Raw genomic sequence first — 23,189 nt, 5'->3', positions numbered from 1 at the left:
AAATAAGTTGTGTGACTAAATAATACATTGGATTTCCTGGAACCCATTTCCTGAAAAGTAACACACAAGGTTTCCACCCAACATCATAAAGACAAAAACATCAGGGTCATTGGAACCACAGGTTTACTGACATACAATCTGATTTATTGTTTGATTGATTGAATACTTTATTAGAGAGAAATGTAAAACAGTGTACAGTCAAACACTAAAAGGAAAAAGGAATCTAAAAGGAATAGCACCAAGAAGAAAAAATCCTTGCAGCCTTTTTATAATTCGGGTCCTGTTCAATTCATAAACATGACATGAAAAATAACAATATATCAATATCATCACAAAATATAAGACACTATACTTATACTGTATGTACAGACTCTGTACACTCTGTACTACAGAGTGAAAGAAAAAAGGTTGGATGCAGCTCAAAGTTAACTTTACTCACAATCTAGTTTGTCACCGTACAACCTTCCTAGCCTGTGTTGCTTCCAGCAACTCCCGGGGACCTAGGCGGTCGCATTGTTTGAGTTGCATGGTGAATCATTGGTGTGGTTTGGGCTTACGGGAGAAGTTAGACTCTCATAAATCGTGGAGTCGTCATAAGTCGAAGAATGTCATTTTGAGGCAGTGGCATAGATAGTCTGAAATGTGATGCCACGGTCCTGCTTGTCGTCTATTGCGACGTCAGAGAAGCCAGAGTCTTTCAGAGCTGTCATGTAGGCCTCCGGGCGCCAGTTCTCTCCCGGCATTACCCGCTTGGACGCAAAGTAAGCTATCCGGTCCAGTCTCAACGTTGTCACCATGAGGCCTCCTGGACCAAGTAGGGGAACAAAAAGAAGCCACAGGTTTAAACTAAATGAAATGTCCTGTAAAACATAAGTGCCTCCAGACAAAGTGAACACAAAAAATGCCAATGTGTTACCACTATAAAAAGGCAAGAAAAGTAATAGCATTCAGGTAGCACTTTAAAGGAGGGTATATGAAGCAGACTTCATAGAAACAAGATATCATTCCAGAGGTAGTCATTGATTTGATAGCCTGTATACGTAGATGTAAATAGCTAAAATTCTAAGTCAACAAGTAAGAGGTGAAACGCCATGCGTAATTTTGAAAGAAATAGCCTACCTGGTTTCATGACCCTATGTATCTCTGAAGCAGCTTTCCTGAGGTCAGGCCAGAAGTAGTAGCAGTTACAGTGAAACACTCTGTCTACGGTGCTGTCTGCCAGGGGCATGGCTGCTACGTCACAGTGGTACAGGGTCACCTTCCCACTGGCCAAAAGATCTTTCATCACTTCACTTGCCATCTGCAAGAAAAAAAATCATGGAATGATTCCAAACGTGGCATGATATTTAGGGTTGAGTGAAATCTTCAATTAGCAGAATATTACAGTTTATTTTCAGCCACCTACAGATCATGTGTAGCCTATATGTGATTGTGGTATATTTTAACGACTAATACCCTCTAGACTTAGTAAATGCTAAATGGTGCATGTATGGTGCTTTTATCCAAAGCACTTTACGTAGATTGTGCATTACATTCACCCATTCATACACACATTCATACACCGATGGCAGAGAAACATGCAAGGCACCAACATGCACATCAGGAGCAATTAGGGTTTCAGAGTCTTGCTCAAGGACACTTCGACACCAACTCTGGGGGAGCCCGGGATCGAGCTTTGAAACTCGCATCCAGCTGCTCTACCGGCTACTGTACCCCTGCGGCAGTGATGGCAGTGGCAACCTATAGTATTCTATTCTATTCTATTCATACAAATACTCCATTCACATTGACTACTATACTGCTCAAGAATAAACACTACCTGATGCATGTACTTTGAGTAATCCACCCCTATGAGGCGGCCTGCAGGTTCTGTGAGCAGTCTGGCTGCTGCCTGCAGTCCCAGCCCGGGCCCGTGGCCCAGCTCCAGAACCGTATGTCCAGGTAGGATGCCACACAGCTTCACGGCGTTTTCCTCCAGAAGCCGGTTGTTCCTGGTCAGGAACTTGCTGACCAGCCACCCTAGAACTGAACGGGTGGGAAGGCCCAACTGCTGGCCCAGTCTAGTAGACCACATGATGGCTGAAACAAAAGAGAAGTCTGTATATTTATCAGAATTGTTTTAAGCAAACACCCAAAATAACATACTGTACAGTGGTGGAGATGTAGAGTCTACATCTCCACCACTGTACAGTATGTTATTTCTACATTGTAGACTACCTTCACCACTTGTGAATTTACATTCTTAATATACAGTACGACTGTGCTTTTACTGTATAGTCACCGTTTACCTTCTGTTGAAACCTGCAAACAGCTGATAGGCTACTGCAAGATACAGTATGATGTGTGAGTGTTTCACACCTTGTGTCTCTATGGATTAATGATACAAACGACTGTTGGAAGTAAAAAATACTACTCAATTGGGGAGTGGTTGTCCGAGTCTAGACTAGAACCCACCGCAGTGGTGTCCGGTACGAACTTAACCGAGATGTCTAGATCCCTGTATAATGCAGAAATATGGGTTGTACGGCCAAATACCCTGGCTCGTACGGAAGGTGATGGAGTCTCTCTCGATGAGAGCTGGTCAAGCACACTTGAAGTTTAAATGTGAATATAGCCTTGAGAAGTCACACCTGGGAGATAATGTATAGGCGAAGAGTGTTGGAAATACTGTTTTCATCTTTAAACTCAAGGGGTGACGGATGCTCCTGACATCTCACTGATGTCACGATAGTTCTGACTCAGATATAGATCAAATCTCAGCCGACGCCATTAGTCCATAATGGAGTTTGTGATGTCATACTTCGATACTGTAGGTTAGTTAGATACGTCGGATAGCTCTGGCTTCCTGTCAAATACACATATCACGTGCAAGTGAGTGAAGCTCTTCATTACAGGAAGGACACACATTTATTTATTTACAATTTATTACAAATTCTTAAAACACCATTATGTATACCTATAGTAGTACATAGTAACGCTGGTGGATGCGGTGATACGTGCTGACTACTGAAAACAAGAAAAAAGTGTTGCACACTGTTTTTTATTTATTTATTACTAATTTACTTTTTGGACTGCTGGCCCTCATCAGATTTAACTCAAGTACTTTTTTTATTTTTCTTAATAATTAGTAGGAAGTTTCCAAAAATATTTTTGTTGCAATCTGAAAAAGCTTTGGTTTGACTAGGCTGTCTATAAGCCCAGTGAACCATGAAGGTTACTTTAGTAACCATGGTTCTTTAAGTAAGTGAGCGAAATACTTCGCTTATGGGAGGTTTCGATCTGAGAAAGCGAGGTGCAGATATTCATTTATGAACTCACACAGGCATTTTATATGCACTGTGGGTTTAAGGCTCGTGACGCAGGCACCCAGCGCCTTAGGCGTATATAAGGCCTAGCTGCTGCGTCACAGGCCACTCGAACAATTTCCTTCTGCCACAGAGCATGACAGAAGGGTGTTCAGCGAAGTATTTCGCTCACTTACTTAAAGAACCATGGTTACTAAAGTAACCTTCATGTTCTTTTAAGTTGTGTTCGCGAAATACTTCGCTTATGGGACCTTATGAACTCCCGTATCCAGAACTAGCCAGTGAGTCCTAGGACTTTGGGATAATTTAAGGGCTGGGGACAAACCTCAGGTTTGTGGCCCGGTCCCACTTAGTGGCTAATTGGGGTAGGGCGGAGACTACCCCAGGTAGCCTGGGTTTATAGAGGGAGGAGGGGACTTTGTCCCCTTCCCTTCGGGGCTCTGTAAGGTGGACTTTATTATAGTCCACCTATGGTGCGGCTGCTCCCAAGACCGCGTGCGCTATAGAAGGCACCGCCACATCTAGGTTATAGTATGTGGCGAAGGTCGAGGAGGAGGACCAGCTCGCTGCTGTGCAGACGTCCTGGATCGAGATGCCCCTGTGGAGCGCCCAGGATGCTGCCATGCCTCTCGTGGAATGAGCCCTTAGCGTAAGCGGAGGCTCTATTCCTTGAGTGGTATAGGCCAGATGAATGGCCTGCACTATCCAGTTGGAGATAGTGACCTTGGTGACAGGTTTTACCCTGGTTCTTTCACCCCAGGATACGAACAATTGATGGCCTATCCTGTAGGGGCCTGTCCTGTCCATGTAGGCGCGGAGCGCTCTTACTGGACAAAGGCGGTTCAGCCTCCTGTCCTCTTCCGTGGCGAAGGGGGGGAGGGTGGAAAGCCTGTAGGTCCACCGGTACGCAGACCGAGAAAGCATTCTTTGGTAAGAAGGCTGGGTTTGCTTTGATGGTGACCTTGGTTGACCTGTCGTCAAATCTCATGCACTCTGGAGTGGTCGAAAGTGCATGTAGATCGCTGACCCTCTTAGCGGTCGTCAGAGCGACTAGGAGGGCTGTCTTAAGAGTAAGAAACTTTAAGTCAGCCGTCTGCAGTGGCTCGAAGGGCTCATTGGTTAGAGCCCTGAGTACTAGTGACAGATCCAAGGAGGGGGCCAGGGGCCTGTTGACCTTACAGTCCCTGCGTACGCCCTTCACAAACTGTTTTACCAGCAGATGTTTCCATACCGTCTGGTTGTCAATGCCCACGTGGCAAGCCGAGATGGCTGCCAGGTGGGTTTTCACTGAAGAGAGGCCTAGACCTCTATCCAGGAACTCCTGCAAGAATGTCAGGATGTCGACTATTGAAGCTTGGAAGGGGATAACCTGGTTAGGTCGTTCGAAGCACCACCGCCCGAACACGCTCCAGGCTGTTTCGCAGCGTATTGCTGTTGACTGGGCTCTGGCTCTCTGAATTGTTGCAATAACATTCGGAGGGAGGCCGGTTTCTGTCAGCATCACCCTCTCACGGGCCAGACCCATAGGTCTAGGTCCCTGGGGCAAGGGTGGAAGATCTCTCCTTTCGCCTGCGTGAGGAGATCCGCTCGTAGAGGGAGCTTCCATGGTCGGCTGTAGAGGAGGGGAGCTATCTCCGTCCTCCACACGCCCCAGGCTGGTGCTACTAGAAGTAGCGTCAGACCCTGAGTCCTCACTCTGTTCAGAGTATGGAGAATGAGACTCAGTGAAGGGAAGGCGTAGAGAAGGGACCTGGGCCATTGGTGAGCTAGAGCGTCTAGTCCCAATGTCGATGGTCCTCTTATGGCGAAGAAGAGAGGACATTCCGTGTCCTGCTCTGAGGCGAACAAGTCTACCTCGGGCGCTCCGAACCTGCCCCAGATCTGGTTTGCTACCTCGGGGTGTAGTGACCAGTCTGCGTATCGGAGGTCTCCCCTGGACAGCAGGTCCGCTCCTGTGTTTAGAACACCCGGGACGTGGCACGCTGTAATGGACAAGAGACGAGCGTTGCACCGCAACGTGAGTTTCTGAGCCAGTTGGTGCAAGAGGGGGGACCTGAGTCCCCCTTGCTTGTTGATGTAGCACATCGTTGTCGTGTTGTCTGTCCTGACCAGGACGTGGCAACCTTGGATGCGCGGTTCGAAGCACCTCAGTGCGAGGAACACCGCCATCAACTCCAGATAATTGATGTGGCAGGACTCAACTCAACTTTATTTATAAAGCACAGTAGTTGTCCTGTCCACAGTCCTCTGGCTGTAGTGCCCTCCAATGTGGCTCCCCAGCCAGACATGCTGGCGTCTGTGGTGACGACTTTCCTGGTCAGAGGTCTGCCCATAGGGACGCCTTCTGAGAGGGCTCATCTGTCCGCCCACCATTTCAGTGCTAGCACGCATTGTGACGTCACTGTTACCCTCTGGCGGCGACGGTGCATGGGTATGCGTAACGCATTCATCCACTGTTGAAAAGGTCTCATATTTTAGCCTGGCTAGGCGTATTATGTAAACCACCGAGGCCATAAGCCCCGCCATCCGCAGGCATGCATGAAAAGGAATCGAGCGATCCCTTTTGAATGATGCCGTGGACTGTATTATCGCCTCTATTCTTTCTTGGCTCGGACGAGCCGTGAAAGAAATCGAGTCCAGCATTATACCGATGAAGTCTATAGACTGTGTCGGCGTTAACACGCTCTTCTCCTGGTTCACTCGGAACCCTAGAGAGTGGAGGTGGTTGAGCACTCGTTGAGTGTGCAACAGCGCCTCCTGTGGCGAGTCTGTTGACAGGAGCCAGTCGTCTATGCACGCTGCTAGACGAATGTCCTGTTGTCATAGTGGAGCTTATAGCCGTGGCTGTAACCTTCACAGAGACTCTCGGACTCAGGGACAGTCCGAACGGGAGGACGTTGTATTCGTACTCTCCCTTTGAACCCGAAGCGCAGAATTTTTTCCTGTGCGGGGGGGTAGTTTGGACCTTGAAAGTATGTGTTCTGTAGGTCCATTTAACGTGCGCCAGTCCCCTTCGCGGAGTAAGCTTAGTAGGGCTGGCGGTGTCAGCATTTTGAAGCCAAAGTCATCAAAATCGAGTCGGGGCTCTGAGGTTTGAATGGGCGAAGCCCGCCCCCTGTCTTTTCACCAGAAAATAGCGGGGAACCCGTTAAGAGACTGGTTGACAGGGACCTCTGAGATGGCGTCTTTCTGCAGGACGGAATCGATTTCCTCCTTTAGAATGTGCCCCTATCCTCTCCGTCTGCTCTCGAGAAGATGATTCCTTCGAGAGTGTGCGGTTTTATTTAACCTTTAGCCCTCTGCTATAGTGCGCATGATCATGGGGAGTTCCCAGTATCCAGCACTGAGCTTGATGACCTAACAGGGAGCCCCTTCTGTTTCAGGGGATTCTGTCCGTGAGGCTTTGGTGCCCTCTAGCGATTTGAGCGCATGGGGACAAATGTTTCTCTTCTTTTAGATGAGAGAATGAGAGCTGCTTTAAACAGTACTGTCTGTGGCGATTATCTCATTAACACATGCTGAATGTGAAGCACATGATCGTGCTCTTTTGAGGGGCCTGTGCTGAGGCATTTCTGCGTGCACGTCCCCTCTGTATTGTCCCGCACCCGCGGTGTGTGTGGCAAATGGGGTCTTGCACACCTGTTTTAACGGGTGATAGGGAGCCTTCCGTCCTCCTGGGAAGGTTCTGTCTGTGAGGTTCTGGTGCACTCTAGTGGCCTAGGCGCGTAGAGGCATTACCATTAAACGCCGTTATTCTTTCATTGAGGTGAGAAAATAATTGGGCGTAGTTTACCCGGCCTGTGACAGTATAATACTGTCACAGAGCGTGGTTATTCCCCACGTATGGGCCTATGGCCTACAGGTCGTATTCGTGTTTTTGTTTCATGTATATTTTTATTTTATAAAAAAATACAGAGAATACACATTAACAACAAATGCAGAAAATGGTACAGAGGCTAGTAGCATGCACAATTTTCGGCTTTGAAATGTCTTTAGAGTCTGCGGTTTTGAGGGTGAGGTCCGTGACCACTACCCTCTAACTCGGACCCCTGAAGGGAGGAGAGATTCAGGGGTACGTCCTGACCCCTGCTCTCGTATATTTCCCACGTATGGGCCTGTGCCCGTGAGAGGAGAAGCCCCCGTTCTAGGGGAAGGTTCTGTCTGTGAGGCTCTGGTGCACTCTAGTGGCCTAGGCGTGTAGAGGCATGGCATCAGTAGACAGGCCGTTAATTTCTCAATTAATTGAAAAAATAATTGGGCGTGACCTCCCGGGCCTGGGACAGTTTTAAAACTGTCCCAGAGGCGGGTTATAATCCCCACGTATGGGCTTATGCCCTTGTGTCAGGTTTCAAGTTGTTCTTGTGTTTTTCGTTTTTGTGTTACTCTTTGAAGTAAAAAACATACACATTGTGACATAATTATGCACATTTTAACATTTGAGGGGTTCTGTACAGTGGCAGCAGCTGCATGTACATTCCCTCTGAAACGTTTGTAGGGCGGAGGAGAGCAGCGGCCAGCGGTCCCGGGGCGTCCTCTGTGTCCGTCGTCCACCCTGAAAGCAGCCTGACTAGTAATGCTAAGCATGCTAGGATGGCAGCGACCATCCAACGAGGTTGTTAAACCCGACCTCTTTTAAATGTTAGCTAAACAGCTAAACAAACCTAGCTTCACAATGTACATACCTTGTAATGTTGAGGGAAGCAGTGGGTCTGGGGAACGGCGTTGAGTGAGATGTTTGTGTTACTTTTTTATTGAATTAAAAAACATACACATTTGTGACATAATCATGCACATTCACCATGTTTGAGGGGTTTGCACAGGGGCAGAACTGCGTGTACATTCCCACTGAAACGTTTGGTTTGTGGTTCGAGACCACTATACTCTCTGCTGGATGTAGTAGTGGGAAGAGGGAAGGCCGCAAAGCCTGGGGCTCGCGTAGCGCGGCCGTCGGGCTGGTGCTGTGTTGACACAGTGATGCGGGGCACGGTCTCCATGTTGTCGCACGGGATATAGCAGGGCTTCCCTGGTCGAACAATGCGAGCATGCGCGAGCCCGGGACAATAGAAAAATATTTTCTGCGGTCAGCCATCCTCCTAGGCACGACAGTGTGTGCTGCGCGCTTCGGGGGAGGCTCCACGGCAGCCTTGACTAGCAGCTGGCGCGGTCTAGTCAATGGAGCGGGGGGAAACTCTTCTACGGTAATATGCCGTATAGCGTGTAACTTCCCCCGCTCAGTTGGCTGCTTTGGCTGGGTCGTCATTTTCTGCTTCGCTCCCCAGGCCCCGTAGTCATGGGTTTCGGCCCTGGCTATCGGGACCCGGGAGGATGCAGTGTTGTCTTTGTTAGCCGCGCTAGCACGCGGCACTGGTGTGCTACGTGCTAACGGTGGCCAGTCGACCCGCTGTCTAGGCATGGAGCGCGGAGGCCCTTCGCAGACCTGCTTCTCCCTTTGAGGAGGCAGGTCTGGGTCGGGTCTGTCGCCCTCGAACTTCTCGTAGAAGCAAACTTAGACATTTGTTTTCTTTTTCGCTATCGTCACAGTTTAGTGAACGGCTAGCTTAAAAGAGCGGGTTCACCCGTTCCTCTGTTCGCTATCGTCACAGTTAGTGAACGGCTATCTTAAAAAGAGCGGGTTCACCCGTTCCTTTGTTCTCAAGTTAGCTATAAGCTAGCGGAGCCGCGGGTAATAGGCCCGTGATTCCGCGCAGCTAAGGCTAACTAGCTTCCCAACGGGAAGATAGCTTGTTGGAATTAGCTAGTTTTCCTGAATTAAAAACTAGTTTAACGTCGAGAAAAAAGCTGTGTGTTTAAGCTAGCTGGGACGGGTGTTAGGCCCGTGAGAGTAGCTATGTTAGGTAGCTTCGCTCGCGCGAATTAGCTTGTAGTAAAATTAGCAGTTTCCTGAGTTTTAAACTAATTTAAACGTCGAGGAAAAGCTTTAGAGTTCTCTCTGCTTTTAAAAAATAGATATGAATCTAACCAGTACACTACTAGGGAACCTCACGGAGCTTGAGTCCTGTCTCTCGCCCGGTTTATGAAGTGTTGAATCGCCCAAAGTATAACTGGCTAGCGTTATCATGCAACCTCTGTGGCAGAAGGAAAACGAGTGGCCTGTGACGCAGCAGCTAGGCCTTATATACGCCTAAGGCGCTGGGTGCCTGCGTCACGAGCCTTAAACCCACAGTGCATATAAAATGCCTGTGTGAGTTCATAAATGAATATCTGCACCTCGCTTTCTCAGATCGAAACCTCCCATAAGCGAAGTATTTCGCGAACACAACTTAAAAGAACATTAGGTTCACTGTTCCAAAGTCCATTATGATGACATTTGAAGATACAACTTTGCAGGGAAATTAAAGTATGTGTTTGTTTGAACATACTCAGGGGAAATATGTGTTTCTGTAAAACTGATTAAAATAATAAGTAATGGAATAATTGTTGTCAAAAACATGTGCTCATGTATACAGTCTATTTTTGTCCAAGCATTCCATTAACACTGACAACTATATACCCACAAAGCTATAAATAAATATAGCTTTTCTCATTATAATGGCATATTTTTATCTTGAATACATACCACAAAGCTGGTGTTTTTTATTTCAAAATCAGGCAATATGTGAACCATGTAGTTGACTATACTAGCAGCCTACAACCATCTACAACTGCGTGCATGTCTGTCTCACGTCTCGCCCCTCTGTTCCTGAATCATGGAACGAATAAGTTAACCTCTTTTCTTCTTCTTCTTTTCCTTCTTCTTCTCATGTTTTCTAGCAGGCGCTGTACACTGAGAAGTGTAATACTGCCCTCCACAGACAAGGGGTTTAAAACTGTATCCTATAACAGTCCAGTAGAGTGGAGAAAGCCCAAGACTGGTTGAAAATTCAACTCACTCATGTACAAAATAGACTTGATCTTGAGTCCTTGAGAATTAACACCCAGATCTGACAATTCATTGAATTGCTCTCACTACAGTAACTATTGCGTGAGAACAGAACAGGTCAAGACAAGACAATAGGAGTGCAACTGGATGTTTATCTATATTAGATCAGTGGTTTTCAACCAGTGGTCCGGGGACCACCACCAGTGGTCCTTGAGGTACTATACCAGGTGGTCCCCAGCTAAATGATGGTGGAGAGTTGGTATAAGCAAATGGACCCTTATTAGATCTTTAACTCTTTAGAGTGTTAAATGAAACCAAATGGACCTTTACGCAACCTTTATTTGGTTTCATTTAATGCTCTCAAAATATTATTTAGTTTTGTAAATGGTAGTCCGTGACTCCAATGCAGAATAATGAATAAATGATATGAAAAGGGTTGAAAACCACTGTATTAGACATTCAAGTAGCCGGTTAAACCACAATGTCCTCCACAATCACACCATAATACTTTGCCAGAGTTCTGTACACTTCTTGTACCAGATGGCTGCACGGCAAAGTACTGCCTGCCTCTGCACTTCTTAGGTTAGGTGCTCTATGGAAAAAGAAAGAAGAAATAAATAAATTAATTATACTCTTTTCCTCCTACCAAGCATAAGCATTTGTAGCAATCAGCAGATGATGATCCCAGCTCAATTGGAAAGGACATGTATAGACCCTATCCAATGCCCCTGAATGGTAACAGGGTAGGCAGAAAGAGTGGGCACCTCATGGGTTAAATTTGTCCCCCCCCCCCCCCCCCCCAAATGAAAAATGTATAGCCTAAAATTATCATTATTTCAAAAACCATTAACAAAAAGCCTTTTTTTGCTACAACTGCTCATTGTTCTCGTATATGTTGTGTTCTTAAAAATATATATTTTTGATGGACTTGATAAAAAATAAAATAAAAGTCTCTGTAATTCTTCATTAATGAAAGTGAAAGTTTTGACATTGACAGACTATGCCTATTTGGGCTAAGTTTGTCATATAAACGGGCATTCTGTATACTGCTGTATAGCTAAACTATTTAAAACAGGAGGATAGCGTGCGCTCGCGCTTAAGGTTGATTAATTGCATGATTGTTAATTTGTTACCGTGTTATGTGAATGGGTCCCAGCAGGATCACGCAGCTCAACTGTCACATTGATTGCACAACCGTTCGTTTCGTTTTCATTTCCCGGAAAGGATCTAGCCCAGTTTTACGCAAACTAATTGTAGGCTAGCCTTTACTCAAGTTGGAAGTGAGCGCGCTTTGAACTGATCCGCGTCTAAAAGGCTATAGGCCTATCTGACAGACGTGCAGATCAGGAATTTGGACTGATCTGGACCAGATCTGGATCTTGGACTGATATCTGATTTAAACGAACAAACAAAAAAGGCATGGAAACCGTGACCGTCTCCCCATCACATCTGAACAAGGTATAGTGTGATCCGAGGGCACGAAGGAAAATATGCTTCTATAGCCTACGTACTTTCACTATTTTGACATATGGCTTTTAAAGTAGTTTTTTTTACAGTCCATTTTGTCTACTATTAGCCTATACAAATGGATACCTTTGATTGTAAAGGGGGGCGGGGGTGTTGAAAAACATGAATAACTGGACTGTGTGTAGGCATATAACATTAGGTACATTGTGTTTTATGTCTGTCTTGTCTGAATATTAGCTATACCTTCTGTAGATATGTCTACATTATGTTACTGTATGCTTGCACGTGTGTGCGCACGCATGACGCGCATCCGTGCGTGTGCCAGGTTCCCAACCACCACTGGTAGGCTACTTGTCTTGTACCACTGAGCCCCCCTTCTGGTGGTACACATGAGGAGTTGCCCAAAAAAGGAGAAAAAAGACAAAAGTGGAATGAAATATTTATATTAGGCTATACAGCAGGTATAGCCTAATATAAATATAATTAATTATTCTAATAATATGAAGAATATTTAGGATCTCATAATTATACTGTGTTGCAATGCCTTCGTGTCAATTGTGTAAATTTACATACAGTAGACCTTGTGGTGGACAGCTGCCTAGGGGTGTCGGCCTCTCAGGAGAAGCTAGGAGCCTAATTCCGGTCTATGTAAATTAGGGGTCTGTTGACGTAAAGGGACAGAGTGATTGAATCAAAGGACTTTGCTACTATAATAGATATGCACCATGTCGATCCCTTTGACCAAATGTGGAAGGTTTAAAAGGTGGCCTACAAGGCTATCAAGTGAGTCAGTCGGGCGCAAGCCTTGTGGGAGACGTGAGCCATGCACTCTGCATGGCTGGCGTGAGCTGAGCCTGTATGCTGTTGCTGTGTATGCTGTGTACTCCGTTTGAATAAACATCTTGGGACTTCAGTTCGTCTGCTGAGTGCGCATTTCTCCTCTGTATGGTATATTATATACATCAGAGAGAGGAATGAGGATGATGATGACGAGGACAGCGGGACAACAGCAGTGAACAGACTCTTGAACTTTGGTCCGTGCAGCTGAGCGAACAGTTCGAGGTAAACTAGAATGAGCAGCATACAGAGAAGAAGTTTCCTTTGTTCGTACAGAGAAAAGATGGACTTTCTTCTCTCTGTTTAACAAATTGTGCGTCAAGTTTGTTTTCAGCATGAATTATAATAGGCCTCATGTTGGTATGTGTTTGTCGTATAATTAGATAAGTTGAGTCATATAGCCTAATTATGAGTCAATGAGGAATTTTCCTATGGATATTAAGAGATATGTGATATTATTGTTAGACTCTGGCGTGGAATGTGTATCTACTTGGATCACCAGTGTGTGATGTTGGTCAGACGTAAATCCGAGAGTGGTTTAGCTGGCATTGTGTATTTAACATTGAATAGCAGAGTTTAGTCGTAAACCACGTAGGTTATTACGTATCAAAAAGTGCTCTTGTAAAAGGGAGCTGAAAGCGGCAATTGTATTGTTTAATGTCTGTTAACTGTACTAATCATTTTTCCATTATTCATATACGTATGGATGTCTGAAAACCATGTTGGGGGAATTCTGTACTGTAATGCTGTCTTTTTTTTGTTTCTTGAATGTATTGTCTAAGCTAAGGGTCAAGGGGGGTGTAAGATAATTATGGTTCCATATTTTTAGATGATCATCTTTTGATGATCAAGGGGGGAATATGAAGAATATTTAGGATCTCATAATTATACTGTGTTGCAATGCCTTCGTGTCAATTGTGTAAATTTACATACAGTAGACCTTGTGGTGGACAGCTGCCTAGGGGTGTCGGCCTCTCAGGAGAAGCTAGGAGCCTAATTCCGGTCTATGTAAATTAGGGGTCTGTTGACGTAAAGGGACAGAGTGATTGAATCAAAGGACTTTGCTACTATAATAGATATGCACCATGTCGATCCCTTTGACCAAATGTGGAAGGTTTAAAAGGTGGCCTACAAGGCTATCAAGTGAGTCAGTCGGGCGCAAGCCTTGTGGGAGACGTGAGCCATGCACTCTGCATGGCTGGCGTGAGCTGAGCCTGTATGCTGTTGCTGTGTATGCTGTGTACTCCGTTTGAATAAACATCTTGGGACTTCAGTTCGTCTGCTGAGTGCGCATTTCTCCTCTGTATGGTATATTATATACATCAAATATTCTTCTGACCTATACTTGTCTGTTGTGTTTTGTAGCAGGATAGAGAAACCAGTCCTTTGCCCATGCTGTGGTCAGTAACGTCAGGCAGACCATTGGTTCCTACTACTACAGCAGCATGTGTCTCCCCTCCTGCTCCTGCCGAGCAGCTTCCTCTAGCCTGTCTGTCAACCCAGGGAGACCTGTGGCATCTACCTGGACGCCTGAGTGAGTCCCTCCCTCCCTTCACAGTGGATCAGTTCACTGCTCAGTATATACCTTGTAGTAGTCCTATAGTACCTATAGTAGTCAGGGAATATTAGCAATTATTATCTATGAATAAATTGCTATATAGGCCTATACATTTCAAAATGTTTAAAAAAAATTCAACTTTTCAAATGTTGTGTGTTTTTTTTAGCTCCCCTGTGTTTTCTATCCCCTGCACAACTACCGGTACGCAATTTTTGAATAATCAGGCTTTTTCATCATGGCGTTTGCATTGGAGGCTAGCGGATGGAGATATTTCAGTATTTTATTATACATTTCTGGTACAGTTAAACTGCTTGGGAATAATCACAGAGGTACACGTGTACATTAGGAACAATAATATGTAGTTGGTATGTGATAATAGTATAGTAGAATAGTATTTATTTCTCTATTTTGTAATTTACGAGCTTGTTTTGAACCCGAACGCACCATCACTTCGCCTAACCGTAAAACGGCATGTAGATACGCAACGGATTTTGAAGCGAGGATAGCGTGACTGTCTTTCTCCGACGTGTGAATGGCATGACACATAGTAGACTAGCCTGGGCACCATTTCATTTCGGGTATATGATCCGGTCAGGAGCAGATGATATCCTTACGTTATGTTGTAGTATTGTTTTGTAGTCGACAGGCAAGGACAATCAAACGGAACGTCCTTTTCCCTCAAACCGATTTTTCTCAATAAAAGCTGCAGGCTACGAGAGCTTTTATTGTTATTCTTCCGGTTTGAGGGAAAAGGACGTTCCGTTTGATTGTTCCTACCTGTCGACTACAAAACAATACTATGACGTAACGTAACGATATATCATCCGCTCCCGACCGGATCATACAGACTTTTGAAACAGAGACCAGGCTTTCCTCCGAGGTGGAAAGCCTGATGAGGCGAGGTTACAGTAGACGGAAGACACTTGCCTCACAATCACATTTGTTTCACAAGTGTGATCTCAATACCGACCCCATCTTGCAGAGTCAGGTTACAGTAGGTCATGATTATGATAATAAAGACATATGTAGTGTCTCTTCCCCATGCAGGAATAAACCCATCACTGTGGGACGAAGACATAATTCTGTTGTGTCTCTTCCCCACGCAGGAATAAACCCATCACTGTGGGACAAAGAGGACGTGTCCCACTGGCTCCACTGGGCCCAGAAGGAGTACTGTCTGCGTCGACCAGAGAAAGGACATTTTGAAATGAACGGACGAGCCCTCTGTCTGCTCACCAAAGAAGACTTCAGAAGACGCTGCCCCAGCTCAGGTATAGACGTTGCACATGCAGTGACTAATAAGACATATCGAAACTGTACCTTCATCGAGGTTACGAGGTATCGTCATGTGAGGTATACATGTATCGATGTCGCGAGAGACAGCATTTATCAAGATAAATAAATGGCATATTTATTTATATATATCTCTGCTGTCGGGAAGAAACCTCCTAATTCCAAAAAGTTCATTTTCCAGGAAATTAAGGAAACCTTATATTTTGAAAACAAAGCAATACTGCCTCATCAAAGTTGGTGTTGTGACTTCATATATTGCCAATTACTTACACGAGAGGAAGAGAGGTGGTGCAGTTACAGTAGTTGCTTTAGCAGATAGTTTGAGGATCGAATGGAGAGGGTTTTCTTTACTACTTTCCATTGGTTCAATATTTTCGAAACTACACGCAGACGAAAATAATCAAAACCCTCAAAAATGGAGTTAGGTGGTTTCCTCCCAACAGCAACGAATATTTCTTTGGGGTCTTTTTCTACCTTTATTGATACATTGAAGGATGATGTGATCGGGAGTCGAATCCACGACACGCTGTGAGGTGCTTAGACGGCTACGCCAGCCGCCCGGGTCGGCATATATATTATTATGTAGATTGAGAAATCCCATTGGAAACAAAAAGGATTTCATTTTTTTATTTGTGGCAACAAAACCCCACTCCTTTTCACCTGTGAACTTGTGATGCCAAGCTGGAGAACCTTGAGGGCGCCTCCCGTATCCATGATGCTTGCTATGCCAATAAACATGCACATGGGCAATGACAAATACACATGTCTCTCTTTCCACCCAGGTGATGTTCTGTATGAGCTGCTGCAGTGTGTCAAACAGCACAGGACGGGTGCAGCAGGTGTAACTGGAAGCTCCCTGAACTCATCTGCCCATGGTGGTGCCACCCAGGCCAATGCCGGCATCATCCAAATGCCCATCAATCAGAACACTCACACAACAGATGGAAACCAAGGTCAGAAGAACAGCAAAAATGTAATTCCACTACATTTATAGTTTAGGTAGCCTGGTCTAGCCAGCGGGATTTCTGGTCTAGAGGGGCTTTCTGGTCCGATCTGTGCACCCGCCCCAACCCCCTTTCCCCCCCTCCCCGGTAGAAAACAGCAGAGAACACTGATGTCACCAAATTTGGAGTGACGTCCCTCTGCACTGTAATTCACTCCCACTCCTAGACCAGGAAATGTGGCTCGGTTTGCCCTGGCTTTCCTTTCTATTGTGAAAACAAAACGCCTGCAGTGTCTGCACGCACACGCACACGCACGCACACACACACACACACACACACACACACACACACACACACACACACACGGCATGAATAGGTGCTTTCCGTGCCTTATGGGTAGTTGGGTGCACGCCAGTGGGGAGTGGATTACCAGGAAATCTGGCAATCTATTGAGGCACGTCTGTCCACTGTTTCACAAGAGCATGGGAATCAGCTTTGTTCCGTGAAATGCACCCCTGCCAGAGAAGTACAGTGACAATCTTTAACACATATACTGTACTTCATGTGAAAATGTTGAGTTGGTGAAATTGATTTTTACTTTCCCTTTAAGTTAGCCACACTTCTGTATATTTCTATGATCCAGTTTCCACTGTCTACAGCAACACAATGCCTATAGCCACTGTGAGCAGCGTGACCAGCCAGATAGAACCCATATCATCACCTCTCATGGACCACCAGCCATCACGGCCTTCTCAGAACACACACACTAGTGGGTATAATATAATTCTTATCTATCCGCCTCGATGACGGCAGACTGCTGGGCGAGCTCTGGTGCTTTGGCATGGGTGGTCAGATCAACATGGAATTAATTCTGTACTGGCCATAAGGAGCATGTCTTGAGTCTTTGATGAGGTGAGATCAACATATGGAATGTCAGAACAGGTCAGCTCCATATATGGAGATCTAAGGGTGGTAGCGGGGACATTCTCTTGAGTGTACAGGGTTTGATGAGGGCCGGGCCTTAATTTTGGGCCTGTTGAGAACTCTTTTCACCGACAGCAGGGCACGGCTGCACTAATAACTTTGGGGCAGACCCGTCTAGAGTTTGAATGGACAGGTATCAGTTAAAAGGGAGACATCAAAGAGGAAGGATGGATGGGGAAGGATCAACATATGGAATGAACAGGTTCTGACATATATCCATATATATAAGGGAGATATAAGGGTTTGAGGTCAGATGTAGAGTTGCTGGCCAATATTGATGACATCAGGGACCTCCATATATGGGCTTAATTACGACAGCAGGTCGCATTTACTATGACTGCCCAGGCACTGGACAGGGACCCTGCCCAGGCTCTGGACAGGGCCCAAACTAGCCAATTGTTAGCCTGTTCTGACATCACAATGATGTTCTGACATCTGCATAGACTCCATATTTGGGCATGCCTGATCAAAGAACTCCATATATGGGCATAAACGGGACACAGACATAATAACTGGGTGAAGTATTTGTACTTTACTTGAGTATTACCAATTTCCAGTACTTTTACTTCTACTCCACTACATCTCAGAGGCAAATATTGTACTTTTACTCCACTACATTTATTTGAAAACTTTAGTCTTCAACCCTATATACATTTCGGGCCATTTGAAAATAGCCAATCTACAAGCTTGTATAGATCTGATATTTTCTAATGATTTTTGGAATTGGACTGTAAAGTTGCCCGAACGGCCAAGGCTCCAAGAATCGACACAGTCCAAGAATGTACATCTTTTGTTGTATTTATTTACCTCCAAAACTGATGAACAGCCCATATGACGGATTGTCACAGCCCGGGTCTGAGGCAAAACAAAATACTGCACGAATGATACTGGCCACGATACACTTTCAAAAACCAAAAGTAATAAACACTTGATAACTAACAAAGACAAAAACAACAAACCAAGAACTAAAGACACTGAAAACAGGCTATGCCTTCCCTGAAGACCCTGGCAGCTCTCCCTTGGTGTTGTCTCTTTGCTGTCTCAAGCCAACTGAGCAATCTCCCCTCAACATTTCCAGCCTCCCTTATATACCAGGTGAGACCCACCCACAATGATTAGTAATTGGACCAATCTACTCAAACCAGGTAAACCATGACCCATGAGTTAGACCAACTATACAATTACACATTTAGAGTCTGAATGTTTTCCAAGGCATCACATCACACAAAACAATTACAATAGAATTAGGCAACACAGATAAGGGTATATGATGCTACACATGGCCACCCCTCCAAGGAGCTTGATGACAGTCAATTAATGGAAGCATCTGTGCAGTGTGTGTTTGTCATGACCAGTTTTATATTGTGGAGTCTTCTAGTGTCTATAGGGCACGGGTTGCCCCGTGACATTTCCCCCCCCCTTCAGATGACGCCCCCTGTGGCGTCCTCGAAAGAAGACCACCAAAGTTCTCACCCCACAAGTGCACCAGTAGTAGACACTGCTTCCCCAGCGGGTGCATTGGCTGTGCCTCCATGTCCACTGGCGCTGGGCCATCCGGAGGTTGAGGCCACTGAGCTGCTGCCTCTCCTTCACCTTCTCTGTACCCTTGTCCCTCTGGAACTGATGAAATGGCTCCACCAGCTTGATGTAATTGGCAAAGCTTGCCTCTTGGAAAGTGGCTGTGTCCACCTTAGGCTGGATACCGTCCTCGACAGCTCCCCCTGTGGCACCCTCTTCCTCCAAGAGTATGGCTTGCTGCTGCTGGTGATGTCGATTTGTAGGCATTCTGAACTGTCTTTTCTTCTTTTTCCGCTGCCACCACATGTAAAGTTGCCCGAACGGCCAAGGCTCCAAGAATCGACACAGTCCATTGAGTCCAAGAATGTACATCTTTTGTTGTATTTATTTACCTCCAAAACTGATGAACAGCCCATATGACGGATTGTCACAGCCCGGGTCTGAGGCAAAACAAAATACTGCACGAATGATACTGGCCACGATACACTTTCAAAAACCAAAAGTAATAAACACTTGATAACTAACAAAGACAAAAACAACAAACCAAGAACTAAAGACACTGAAAACAGGCTATGCCTTCCCTGAAGACCCTGGCAGCTCTCCCTTGGTGTTGTCTCTTTGCTGTCTCAAGCCAACTGAGCAATCTCCCCTCAACATTTCCAGCCTCCCTTATATACCAGGTGAGACCCACCCACAATGATTAGTAATTGGACCAATCTACTCAAACCAGGTAAACCATGACCCATGAGTTAGACCAACTATACAATTACACATTTAGAGTCTGAATGTTTTCCAAGGCATCACATCACACAAAACAATTACAATAGAATTAGGCAACACAGATAAGGGTATATGATGCTACACATGGCCACCCCTCCAAGGAGCTTGATGACAGTCAATTAATGGAAGCATCTGTGCAGTGTGTGTTTGTCATGACCAGTTTTATATTGTGGAGTCTTCTAGTGTCTATAGGGCACGGGTTGCCCCGTGACATGGACATTGTGCATAATGACTACTTTCTACTTTTGTACTTTAAGTACATTTTGATAATTTGATACCAATACATTAGTACTTTTCAATAGCATTTTGAATTCCGGACTTTTACTTGGAGTATTTCTACATTATGGTATTGATACTTTTACTTAAAACAAATGAGTATATTTTCCACCACTGCAGATATGTCCACACATGGCTGTACTTGCCCTCACGTTGAGTCTTGTCCAAACATTCTTGGCCTCAGGGAGGCGGAGCCTCTCAACCTGGCCAATCAGCTGAGACCCAGGAGTCTGCCACGCGAAGCCAACGGCCGCATCCCAGGTAAAAATAACGTCTTTTTAAGAGAAGTCGGTTTAGGTGTGCGCCATATTGGTAGAACGTGTTTCAACTGAAAGCATCCTATTTCCTATCCCTTTGGATGGACAGTCGCCTTAAGTTTATTATTATCATTATACATTACTTATACTATACTGCCCCGGCAGTGGCTCAGGGGTAGAGTGGCCGGTAGAGCAGCTGGATGGAAACTGTGAGGTTTCCAGTTCAATACTGGGCTCCCCCAGAGTTAGTGTCGAAGTGTCCTTGAGCAAGACGCCCTTATTGCTCCCGAAACCCTAATTGCTCCCGATATGTGCAGGTTGGTGCCTTGCATGGTTTCCTCTGCCATCGGTGTAAGAATGGGTGAATGTAATGCAGAATCTATGTAAAGCGCCTTGGATAAAGGCGCTATATAAATAAATAAAATGTACCATTTTACACACACTGGCAAATTGTTTACAACATACTGTATAGTGTAAGATTTTGTTTTAAAGGACACGGTCAAAGTCATCAACCGGTACGAATGAAGCATCCACTACATGAAGTTTGTCACACATCCAGTGTGTAAAGACTGTATAATTATCTCTCTTATAACGATGCTGAAAAATTATACGAAAGGCAGTTACAAATGTATGTGTTTCATTTGTCATGCCTGAATGCTGAGCAGAGTGCAAGCTGCTGTGGGACTATGTGTACCACCTCCTCTGTGACCAGCGCTACCACAGCTACATCCGCTGGGACGACCAGGACACAATGGTGTTTAGGGTGGTTGACCCCAACGGACTGGCACGACTCTGGGGAAACCACAAAGTTAGTGGAGACAAGCATTTTCAAACACAGCAACTATAATTGAACTACACAACGAGTCATGGCGCATTCTGAGCTAGTTAGATCGGATATACTATAACTGTTAAACAGATTGATTTAATCGATAAGAAAAATCTATTACATTTCTTTGCGTTGATTTATTGATTCATAAATAAACTGTAAAACATGCCTCTTGATTGTTTGATTAATCTAAAAAGGAATCAATCGAACACATACATAAATATTAGCAACATAGCAAAAGGAGTAAGAGATGATGGGGCCACTGGGCATTAATGAAGTGTGATTCATTTTCACAGAACCGAATCAACATGACCTATGAAAAGATGTCCCGTGCTTTGAGGCACTACTACAAACTCAATATCATTAAGAAGGAGCTTGGACAGAAACTGACGTTCAGGTTGGTCTGCCTCGGTTCTATAAAACAACTCTGCAAAAAGTAGACTGTCTCTAGTTCCAGATAAAACATTATTATGATTTTTTTAAATTAACTAAATGACCTCATGCGAAGAAGTAGGCCGGGAGTGGCTTGTCGTCGGTATCAGCCGGTAACACGTGGGAGTCTATCCCTGTTACAATGCGCTAGACCCCTGGGAGATGGATTCATCAGCTCCCAGTACTTCTATATACTCATTCGCTGAGTTGGCGGTGCCCAGGTTTGAACCCATGAACTTGTGGTCCAAAGGCGCAAGCTCTATCGACTGAGCTACCCGACTGAGCTACAGATCTATGCATCCAAGATCCATTGAAGATCCAAGACCCAAGAAGACATATTTGGCCACATTAGTGAGCAAGTTTAAATGTAAATGTAGTCTGCCCCTAATGCAATGAAAGGAACAGCCATGTAACAGCAGATATAGAATGCAGATGTCAATGTGATAGGCTTCCACCCGCTTGGACTCCTCATGCATGGAAGGAAGCATGAGGTCGGTCCCTTGCTCTCCCCAGGTTGGCAGAGGGAGTGTAGCACCCAGGATTACATTAAATCATTGACACTGGGTGAAAAAAGTAAGCTAGCTAAATAATGATCTGGACACTACAGATTATGATACATACCAGATATCTGAGACTGTTATCTGCTTTTGCAACCCTTTTTCTCAGGTTTCTGAAGACCCCCGAGGACATCAGGACGCATTTTGACAGTGTTTATAAGAAAACCACTCCACCTGTCGTTGGGAACAGCCCTGATCGGACTCCTTCGTACGAGTTCAACGAGGACAACTTAGAGGTTTCTCCTGAACCTTCCTCTCCTCTGTCAGAGCCTCAGTGACATTTAAATAAATGTGTATTTATTTATAATGTAAATACAGTAATTACATTTGTAATGTAATTACTGTAATTTCAGTCAGATAGCTCACGAATAGATTTAACCAATATTTATTATAGAATGAGAAAGTGTGCATATAGTATTTTATCTTGGCATTATGCTCTGCAAATTTTTTCTCCTGCTTGGCACAATTAAACAACCATCGTTAAACATTAAGGAGATAGATATACAATAACACCCTCCATGGGGAACAAACTAATAGCCGAGCCCACTGGTGGTGTCCCTGCCCCTGGGGAGGCGCATACCAACAGTCTTTCAGCTGAAACAGGCCCGAAAAGCAGAGTTGCTCGCTTTCAAAGATGAATGGCTTAATGGCTTTTATTTATTTTAAAATATACTGTAGCCTACTAATACAGTAAGTACACATAATACACAAAGTACACAATTACACTACTAGTTGGTGTGGATAGGATACAGGTTTTGTCCAAAACGTAAATCAATTTTAGAATAAATGTTTGCTTTGGAAAATGCATCTGTATAAATGTACCTCTGGAAACTTCAAGTTCAGACACGCCTCACCCATTGGATTTGGTGTTAGGGACCATGTTGCGACCGCATGCATGCCCTTGCCTTGCTGATGGCGGATTTTAACATGCGCAAATCGTTATCAGATCTACAGTAATTAATAAAAAAATGTATACATACATATACATATTCAAAAGAAAGTGCCCAGGAATACCAGGTGTCCACTGTTCCGGTTACAGTTGGTGTGTGACAGTTTGTACTATGAGAGAATTATTGATTTACTGTGAATTGTTTGCAAGTTTGTACTACTGAGATTCAAATGAACACTAACAGTATGACCCAGACATGTAATGGATGCAGACATGTTTGCATCACATAACAATAAAACATCTGTGTGTGTGTTTACTGCAATGCATGCATTGCTATCTTTTTCTTGCTTTATCTTGCTTAACAAGATAAAGTATGAGCATTACTG

General features: G+C 44.8%; 2 protein-coding genes across 7 annotated transcripts; one reads left to right on the top strand and one right to left on the bottom strand.

The window, feature by feature from the left end:
* Positions 1 to 525: 525 nt before the first annotated feature.
* LOC308315547 (putative methyltransferase YdaC) lies at positions 526 to 13,964 on the bottom strand. 4 transcript variants are annotated; one of them, XM_080763580.1, is made up of 5 exons: positions 13,829 to 13,964; positions 10,694 to 10,775; positions 1,820 to 2,079; positions 1,120 to 1,300; positions 526 to 805 (listed from the first exon to the last, which is right to left on the bottom strand). In XM_080763580.1, the coding sequence occupies exons 3-5, from the start codon at positions 2,072 to 2,074 to the stop codon at positions 609 to 611; spliced, it is 633 nt and encodes a 210-aa protein (XP_080619706.1). In that variant the 5' UTR covers positions 2,075 to 2,079; positions 10,694 to 10,775; positions 13,829 to 13,964; the 3' UTR covers positions 526 to 608. The 4 variants fall into 4 exon arrangements, with proteins under 4 accessions (XP_080619706.1, XP_080619708.1, XP_080619705.1 ...); XM_080763582.1 differs by having other exon boundaries at positions 10,694 to 10,777; positions 13,835 to 13,952; XM_080763579.1 differs by lacking the exon at positions 10,694 to 10,775 and having other exon boundaries at positions 13,835 to 13,936.
* etv7 (ETS variant transcription factor 7) lies at positions 11,588 to 23,125 on the top strand. 3 transcript variants are annotated; one of them, XM_080763575.1, is made up of 9 exons: positions 11,588 to 11,643; positions 13,858 to 14,023; positions 15,154 to 15,318; positions 16,123 to 16,293; positions 16,928 to 17,053; positions 19,963 to 20,103; positions 20,765 to 20,907; positions 21,222 to 21,322; positions 22,024 to 23,125. In XM_080763575.1, the coding sequence occupies exons 1-9, from the start codon at positions 11,605 to 11,607 to the stop codon at positions 22,190 to 22,192; spliced, it is 1,221 nt and encodes a 406-aa protein (XP_080619701.1). In that variant the 5' UTR covers positions 11,588 to 11,604; the 3' UTR covers positions 22,193 to 23,125. The 3 variants fall into 3 exon arrangements, with proteins under 3 accessions (XP_080619701.1, XP_080619700.1, XP_080619702.1); XM_080763574.1 differs by having other exon boundaries at positions 13,855 to 14,023; XM_080763576.1 differs by lacking the exon at positions 16,928 to 17,053 and having other exon boundaries at positions 13,855 to 14,023.
* Positions 23,126 to 23,189: the final 64 nt, after the last annotated feature.

This window comes from Protomyctophum bolini (genome assembly GCF_963924005.1).
Source record: "Protomyctophum bolini genome assembly, chromosome: 5".
Lineage (NCBI taxonomy): Eukaryota > Metazoa > Chordata > Actinopteri > Myctophiformes > Myctophidae > Protomyctophum > Protomyctophum bolini.
This window is presented reverse-complemented; position numbering and strand designations above follow the sequence as displayed.